Source organism: Adiantum capillus-veneris, chromosome 2 (genome assembly GCF_014529385.1).
Source record: "Adiantum capillus-veneris isolate H3 chromosome 2, ASM1452938v2, whole genome shotgun sequence".
Classification (NCBI taxonomy): Eukaryota; Viridiplantae; Streptophyta; class Polypodiopsida; order Polypodiales; family Pteridaceae; genus Adiantum; species Adiantum capillus-veneris.
Window position 1 is genome coordinate 144001491 of NC_140932.1, and position 8689 is coordinate 144010179.

Sequence of the window (8689 nt, forward strand, 5' to 3'; positions counted from 1 at the left end):
GAACTCTGTGTGTGTGTGTGTGTGTGTGTCTGACAACACCCATCCAAAGAGAGAGCCACTCACAGTTCTGACATGTGTGTCATTAATTTAATTTGTGTCATAGTAAGAGCGAGCAAGACCCGCCGGTAGGCGGGTCGTGCAAGCTAGTAGTTGTTATATTGCAAGGCGCACCAAGCAAGAGTAGTTTTTTTGGGAAACCATTCATAAAAGTTCGCACGTGATCAGAGTGAGCGAGAGCGAGACCCGCGCTAGGTGGGTCGCACGCATCGCGCGAGCTCGTGAATACGAACGGCCGGGGCCAGCAATGCAACTCAAACGGCCTCATAAAGTGAGTGCCCCTGTAGACTGTAGCGGGTCGGCTTGTAAATACACCATCCCGACCGCCAAGGCTCAAATCATGGTTGTCTGTCTCTCATGCGGCTACCCTCAGGGGGGCGTTCTTCGCTAGCGTTCGACGTTTCCATTGGAAGCATAGAATCACAGCAGGCTCCGTTTCAGTATAAAGCGTCCATTGCAAGATCATTTCAAGCATGCACTTGTCGCAGACTATGGACCACCACAGATTTCTCAATTTGATCGTGTCTTGCTGTTGTCTTTTCAGTTGGCCTTTGCTGTTTATTCGTTGGATCCTATTGTGGTTATGCGCAGCAAGAGGGGGCTCTTTGTCGGGTGAAGATGGAAATAAAACATTGAAAACGGTGTTTGAGCACAGCTTCAATCAAGGGCATTATGCACCCCTGGCAATGCAAAGATTAAGTAAGTGCAAGATACTTCCTCAGGACACCACAAGAATGCCATCTGAGGACTTCGGATAGTCGATGCATAATTACACACAATTGAAAATAAGGCAGGCGATTGCTTGCAGGCATGCATGAAAGGACATGGAAGACCATAGCCTAGCTACAATGTGTAACAAAGTTGAGGGCCTGAGCAAATTACGCAAAGGTTTCCATGGATTCAAGTACAGGACTAAGCTATCTTGGAATTCAATTATCACTGGTTGCATCAGATCCGGTGAACTGCAGCAAGCTTTGAACTTGTATATAAAGCTTCCAGAAGATGATTGTACACATCTCAGCAGTCGCACTTTTGTGGGTTTACTGAAGGCTTGCGCAACTGTCCAAGATCTGTGGAGTGGCTTTGCACTGCATGCAGAGGTTGCACGGCTGAGTTTGGTGGAGCGAAACCTTTTTGTTGGCAGCACTCTGGTAGATATGTACTCCAAGTGTGGCTTGGTCGAGAAAGCACAAGAAGTCTTTAATCTGCTACCAGCTCCCAATATTGTCTCATGGACTGCCCTAATGTTAGGGTTTGCTGAAAATGGGCATGGAGACAAGGCCCTTTTATTATTAGAACAGATGCAAACCAAAGGAATAATTCCCAATGCAGTTACCCTTGTTTGTGGTCTCAGAGCTTGTTGCTGTATAGGAGCTTTAGAAAGAGCACAAGTTATTCATAGTGAGATTGAGAGACAGGGATTGATCTTTGAAGATCCTGTGGTTGGGAATGCACTTGTCACAATGTATTCTAAATGTGGTTGTCTTGTTGCTGCACAAGAAGTCTTCGACAAGCTTCCAACTCGAGATGTAGTGTCATGGACTACGTTAATAACAGGTTATGCTGAACATGGCCTCGACGAGGAAGCTCTGGCTTGTGTTAAGAAAATGCAACGTGAGGGTGTCCCGCTGGATGCTATCATATCTGTCTGTGGTCTAAGAATCTGTTGCAACATTAATGCCCTGGATATGGGGAAAGATATTCATGCTGAGGTTGAACGACGGGGTTTACTGGCTAGAAATCTTGTTGTTGGCAATGCGTTGATTCATTTATATGCAAAATTTGGGTTGCTTGCAAGAGCACAAGAGGTATTTGACAAGCTTTCAGAACGGAATGTCTTCACATGGGCCACTCTAATAGCTGGCTATGCTGAACATGGTTACAGCGAGAAAGCACTGGATCATTTCGAACAGATGCAACATGCAGGTGTTACGCCGGATGCTGTCACTTATGTTTGCTGCATGAAAGCTTGTGGTCTTGCCCAAACAGTAGAAAAAGGGAGAGAAGTTCATGCCGAGGTTGAAAGACAGGGGTTTTCTGAAAGAAATATTGTTGTTGGAAACACGATAGTTAATATGTATGCAAAATGGGGCTTGCTCAGATCAGCACAGCAAGTGTTTGACAAGCTACCAGTTAGGAATGTTATCTCATGGAATGCTTTGATTACAGGATATTCTGACCATGAGTATGGTGAAGAGGTTGTCAAGTGTTTGGAACGGATGCAGCTTGACATGATTTCCCCTAACATTGTCTCATTTGTTTGTGGCTTGAAAGCCTGTGGTAGCATTGGAGCCACAGTTAAAGGCAGAGAAATACATGGAGAAATTGGAAGACTGGGATTGCTGGAAAGTGATGATCTTGTTGGAAACACTCTGATTGATATGTATGCCAGATGTGGTTTGCTTGCAACAGCTCAAGAAGTTTTTGACCATCTTCCGGTTCGAGATGTAGTATCCTGGAATTCTCTTATTACAGGATATGTCCATGTTGGAAAAACTAAGAATGTTCTTGATATTTTTGGCAGAATGTTAGGAGATAGTATAAGACCAGATTTGATCACCTTCGTCGTTGTTTTAAATGCATGTAGTCGTACAGGTCTGTTTGATAAAAGTCAAATGTATTTTGAAGCCATGAGTAAAGATTATGGTATTGTTTCATTCCCGGAGCATTTTGCTGGCATTATAGACCTTTTTTGCCGAGCTGGTCACTTGGACAAAGCTCTGGCGGTTATCAGGAAGATTCCGTGCAATCCCAATCTTGTGATGTGGAGAACCATGTTAGCTTCATGTAGGAACTTGGGCAACGTGGAGTTCGGGACAGAGGTTTTCCAACATGTTATGTGTCTAGAATCTAGATCAACGTGACTCTTCTGCTTATGTTTTCTTGTTTCAAACTTATGAAGGAGCTCAGCACAAGGATTAAAGCGAGGTACAGAATCCCCCTGCAAGCAGCATTGATTGTCCATATTTGGAGGGCTTGCAAATGCTACGAAGGATTTTCTTGTAATTAACAAAAGGTCATGGACATGTTCACCTTTCTTGAGAAGTCAGTTTGTTGGCACTGCTGGAGACATTGCCGATGCATGGATTCGAATTATCGTCACAACAACGTGGCCCTGAATCTCGGGCCATCGATAGAAAGTTGCTTTTTGCATGAACGTGGTTGTGCAACGTTGTATCCATCTTTCTTTTTCCCTGGGTGTAGTGTGCTCTATTTCCCTCCCTCATGGCACACGCATGGAGACACACATCCTGTTGTCTATGCATGGTGACTCTCCTCTGAAAGCGATTGAGCCGGTGCGCCCTGTGGGTCAGTGGCCGCTGTGCTTTATTTTGTTTCACTGGTGCCAGCCTATTCAGCATCTCCCTTCCAGGTATGCTTGAAGCCATAGCATCACTGTCACAGAAAGGTCTTGTGCATGAGATACCTGAGAGTTTGTACCCTATTCGCTTACCAGAACAATGTTTTGATTAGCTCAAATATTTGGTCTATTTCTTTGATTTTGGAAATGAGGATGGCTTTTATCCGGTCACTTATGCTTTGAGCTCTTCAGCAAACATTAGATTTGTCCCTTGTCATTGAGAAGGATGAAGCAAGAAGTTTGGGATGTTGAGGATGAAGGGTCGATGAGCTTTTGTGTTGGCCTGTCATTCTGGGTCAAAATCAAATTACCAACATTTCGTCTCAAAAATTCTGGTTTTGTTCCATGCCATTTCCATGTGTATTTCCTGTGGCCTTCTGTGAGTTCTGCACACAGCTTTGTAGGGATATTGCTTATTTTGGCCATTGCTTGGATATTTCAGTTTAACGGATCTTTGACATCTTAAGAAGTCATGTATGTACAGGTGATCTTTTTGGTATCAATGGCAGTTGTTGATGAGGAATCTCTCTTTGTTTGTTGCAGTATGGTCTTCAAGATAGTCAGGCCAGGATCTGTTTTCTATGCCAGGTGAGGAAGCCCTCGTTACGTGAGGATAGATTGAGAGAACCTAATGATGGAATTGCAGCTCTTGTGAGTCTGGTACTTGCACTCAATGTGCTTAGTGTATCAGTTTGTATTAGAATTTCCCTTTTCCTGAGTTAGCACTGTTCTTTTTTTGTCGGACAATCATTAATTTGATCCTGTTCTTTTCGTGCGTTTTAATTTCAGACAGTAATGTCTCCTTCTTTGGATTTTTTTGCAAATGCCCTTGCAGCTATACCAACTGCTGCCCTCACTGGCTCCATCAGACCCTTCTCATAAGATAACTGCCATCTTTACTGGAGAATTAGTCTAGCCGGCGGCAGGCCTCTCTCTCTCTCTCTCTCTCTCTCTCTCTCTCTCTCTAGTTTAATTTATTTTGTTAATCTGACTTTGTATCAGATACACCTCATTGTAACTTTCTGGTCTCATAGGTCACTTTGGCCTTTTGAAGACGTTAATATAACATTTCATTTCATTTCATTTCTCTCTCTCTCTCACTCAGCGCGCTGACCGCCTGTGACACCGGGCTGCAGGCCACACTGACTGGATGAACGTGCTTGCGACACGTGTCCGGGGGGAGGGGCTGGAATCCCTTCCCCCATTATAATAGTATAGATATAGATAGATATAGATATTCTACTCTTGCTCTGATTATTTGATGTGCATGGGATGGGCAGAGTATGTTGGTTTGAGTGGGAATTGCAAGCATACTATGCAGCCCTTTGATGCTGCTAACGTTTTAGCGTTGTAAGAACTGGCATACATATGCAAAGTGCATTTTGTAAAGTCTCAGAAAGTCTTGTGATTTTACGATTATAAGATGTCATCACCTAAAGCATGCATATTTGCTGTTCTTTGCAGCTTTTATTATCTTAGCCTTGTGAAGTCTTGTTGCTCTTTCAAGAATGTAAAACTGTCTGGTACTTTGTAGCTAGAGTCCAGACCCAAAGTAGCTGCTGCACATGCTTGTTAGAGTTGAGACGCATTCCAGGTTTCAAGCAAAACTTTTGGGAAAATTATGCGTATCTGGTCAAATGCAAGGGAGTTTTTTGCTCCTTTATTTTGTCGATGGGCTCTCAATTGCAGCTTGGGATGAGTGGCAACAATTGAATGGATGCAAGTATGTTTTTAATAGAGAAGTCAGCCATTTTTTCTGCATCCACAAAGTAGAAAAATCTATGCAAAGCTACAAGATCTTGGAGTTCAGCTGTCCCACAAAGGATATTCTGCAAATTTGCATTGGGTGTTCAGAACCTTAGTTGCTGATGCTAAACAGGCTTTGTTTTGTCAGCATAGTCAGAAGTTGGCCATTGCTTGTTTGATCATCGACACACCCCAAGAGACATATACATGCGCCACAAAGAACATGTGGAGTGATGCCTTCTTTCCAGGTGGAACATGGGCAGCGTCAAGAAGCTCTTGGTTGTTTCCATTGGATGCAAAATGAGGGCAAAAGTTCTCAACAAGCTTTCTATTTGGGATGCCATCTCTTGGACTGCATTCATTGTTGGAAGATATACTCATTCATGAGCATCTTGTGCAAGATGCTCTCTCTTGGATTGCATGGATTGTACACTATGCCAAACAGAAGCATAGCTAAGATCTCTGGTTGTTTGCAATGAATGCAGAGGAAGGGCTTCACCTATGCTTGTATTTTGAAGGCATGTGGCATTATCCATAGACACGGGCAAACAAAGTTTTGATGATATTAAAGGCCATAAAAATGTGTTGTGCTGGGCAACGCTTGCCATCAGATGTATGCTAAGTGATGTGCTTTTCTGGAAGTACAACAAGTTTTGGCCAAGGACCTTGTTTGGGATGCAGTCTCATGAAAATTGGAACGAGACAGTGCCAACAGGGCTGCGCAGGGCCAGGAAGCTCAAGGCTACTTTCAGTGAATACACAGCGAGTTCTCTCCATATGTATATGTCCAGCAAGGACTGGCAAAGAAAGGTTTGGACCGATTTCAGTGGATGGAGCGGAAAGTTCTGAGCCAGGATACAACTATAATTTATCCTTGCCATCTAGTTCTGCAAAGGAGTCAAGGCTGCAGCTGCACATCTCTTGCTTCAAGTCGTGCGCTTCATGGGGGAAAATTCACTTGACTTTTGTAGGTGCTCCCAGTGCGGGTTGAGCGCACCCTAACTTGTCATGAATGGCTTGGTCTTCATCCATAGCACCTATAAGCTTTTGAGTTGCAAAGGAAAAATTATACTAATGTCTGCATCTAGAATAATAGACTGCTTCTCAGAGAAACATAGAGATAGCTGCTTTAGCTACCTTCAGATCAACCTATCTTTGGCCCGTATAAGGGATTCTCAAAAACTCAACCCACCTTCATGAGAAAATAGGCAAATCCAATAACAACTATAAACGATGTATGCTTGAAAGAACGCAAGCATCTCCGCGCGGTTAAATTTCGAGCTCTAGTGCATAAGTGGCACTAGCGAAAGGCATTGATTCTAGTGATCTTGAAATTTTCAATGGCGAGCGCATCTGCCACGTAGGCAGAAGCGCTCGAAATTTATCATCGCCACGACCCACTAACACTTTCTAATTTAGGTGTGAAGTTTTTTTTTTTTTTTTGTAACGCATGTCCGAACTTCTTGCTCAAACTTTTCGATTCAATAGCTTCCCAGGTAGCCATGACTCGAGATTCTACTACTGTCAATCTTTCGACTTTTCTTAAAGTTTGAGACACACGAGGAGGTAGCAGTTGTGTAGCACACAAAGGTATTTTATCAGGATCTTCTTTTATTAGGATCTTCAAGGCAACTTAATTCATGTGACAAGATGGTACTAGGCCATATTTTTCAAAGCTTCAAAATGCCATCATTAGACATGCATTATCCTTACGGTCAAATATACAGACTTTGAATGCGTTTTTTGCCAGGAGACGATATTCACTCATAATCATAATTAATTGCAGCTAATTGATGTAAAACAGCCAAGGACCTTGATACTGTTAGCTTCGGTACTATGGACTCATGCTGAGTCTGATGAGTGATACTGTTCATGTTGTTGACCTCAATTCTGACTGGGCCATTTGGCTTCTTGCATGATGATTTGTTCGCAGCCCAGTAACCACTGATCTTGGGAGGCTTCTTGAATCCGCCTGGGCTTGGCTTGCTGTTGAGAGCCAGTATCATCGTCATTGTGCAACAGCATAATCTCTCTGCAAAGCTGCCTTCACCTCCATCAACAACATGAGAGGTCCAACCTTAATTCTGCATCTGCATAGAGAGATTCGGCATGGTGTTTGGTAGGGTGAACCGCCTTGCAATCTCTTTGCATCCCCCTGTGGGGCAGCAGATGGTGCAGGTGGGCAGGTACACATTTGGAGTAACGAGCCTGCAGGATGAACAAGGGGCTATCGAGCACACTGATGATAGTGGGCCAGCACTTGCAAACGACGACACAGCTTGATGATGGTGTGCCAGAGGCATCGGGGCACTGGCTACTACTTGTGGCAGCAGGTGGCGCAGAGGGGCTTGTCGGCCACACACAGGCATGCCGAGACAACAGCAACGGCGCCGGCGTCGCCTGACAATACCTTTTGGTTAGCTGAAATTCTAAAGCTAGTTTATAATTAAAAGAAGGGAAAATTATCAAAATACCCCTCTAATTTGAGAAAATTCCCAAAATACCCCTCAAGTTTCAAAAATTCCCAAAATACCCTTTATCTATTTTGGTTGGAATGTTCAACATTTCCTAATCTTCATTTGTTTTTGACAATTGAGATCCGTTTTTGAGTGCTCAGCATGTAATTTGTCACCAGTTACCATCGCAAAAAAGGCAATTATGTCTAAAAATAATGAAGCAATTCATCTCCAAAGCCTACGTAACCAACTCAAATTGTATTTTTAGCATCTTGTACGATAGACAATCACTCTTCTTGTGAAGACCTACAGAAAAAATTATTTTTCGAGAAATTTAGTCTCACAACCAGGGATATTTTGGGAATTTTGGAAAATTTGAAGGGCATTTTGGGAATTTATGACAAAATATCAGGGGCATTTTGGGAATTTTTGAAATTTGAGGGGTATTTTGGGAATTTCATCAAATTAGAGGGGTATTTTGGTAATTTCCCCTTAAAAGAAATTAGACTATTGGTAGATAAGCAGAAATCAAATTGATTCCATGTGCTCTCGTGAGTGGTTTTTCCTAAAGCCAATTGTAATTTTGCGAGCCAGCACATTTCACTCAAAAGAGGTATCGTCTCAGCTATATCGGTGCCCGTCGTAGATCTTGTCGCGAAAGTAAACTCGAGTATTTTACTTTTTCCCGCCCCAATACATTTGCACATCAAAACTCCATGGAAACATTTATATTCTACAAGTGATGCACGGGCGATGTGGTTAAGGCCAAATGGCTCTCATACCCTAGGTTGTGGGTTCAAATCTCTCGAGGGACGGGTAGTAAACTCGGGTATCCTAGTTTACATTGTATCCGAGTTTACAATTCGAATTTACATTGTCAACGAAAGCCCGAGATCTATTGTGCTCAATCATCCCATCGTAGATCCCATCTCCTCCCATGCCCGTGTGAGATATAGGCGAGGTATCGCAACTCCCATCATCCATGTCAAGAACAAAGTTTTCCACTTATCCAAGGCTTTGATACGGGAAGCCTATGAAGGAGTAAAGCTCGCCCACAAGTTACCATGGC

The 8689-nt window shown here is 43.2% G+C and overlaps 1 protein-coding gene across 1 annotated transcript; it reads left to right on the forward strand.

The window, feature by feature from the left end:
- Positions 1-343: 343 nt before the first annotated feature.
- On the forward strand, positions 344-4189 carry LOC147463787 (pentatricopeptide repeat-containing protein At1g15510, chloroplastic-like). The gene has a single exon (XM_086490948.1). The coding sequence runs from the start codon at positions 882-884 to the stop codon at positions 2919-2921; it is 2040 nt and encodes a 679-aa protein (XP_086347074.1). The 5' UTR covers positions 344-881; the 3' UTR covers positions 2922-4189.
- The last annotated feature ends 4500 nt before the right edge of the window (positions 4190-8689 follow it).

Excerpts from the sequence above, each read along its gene's own strand:
- LOC147463787 (XM_086490948.1), top strand. The coding sequence starts at position 882 with ATGGAAGACCATAGCCTAGCTACAATGTGTAACAAAGTTGAGGGCCTG.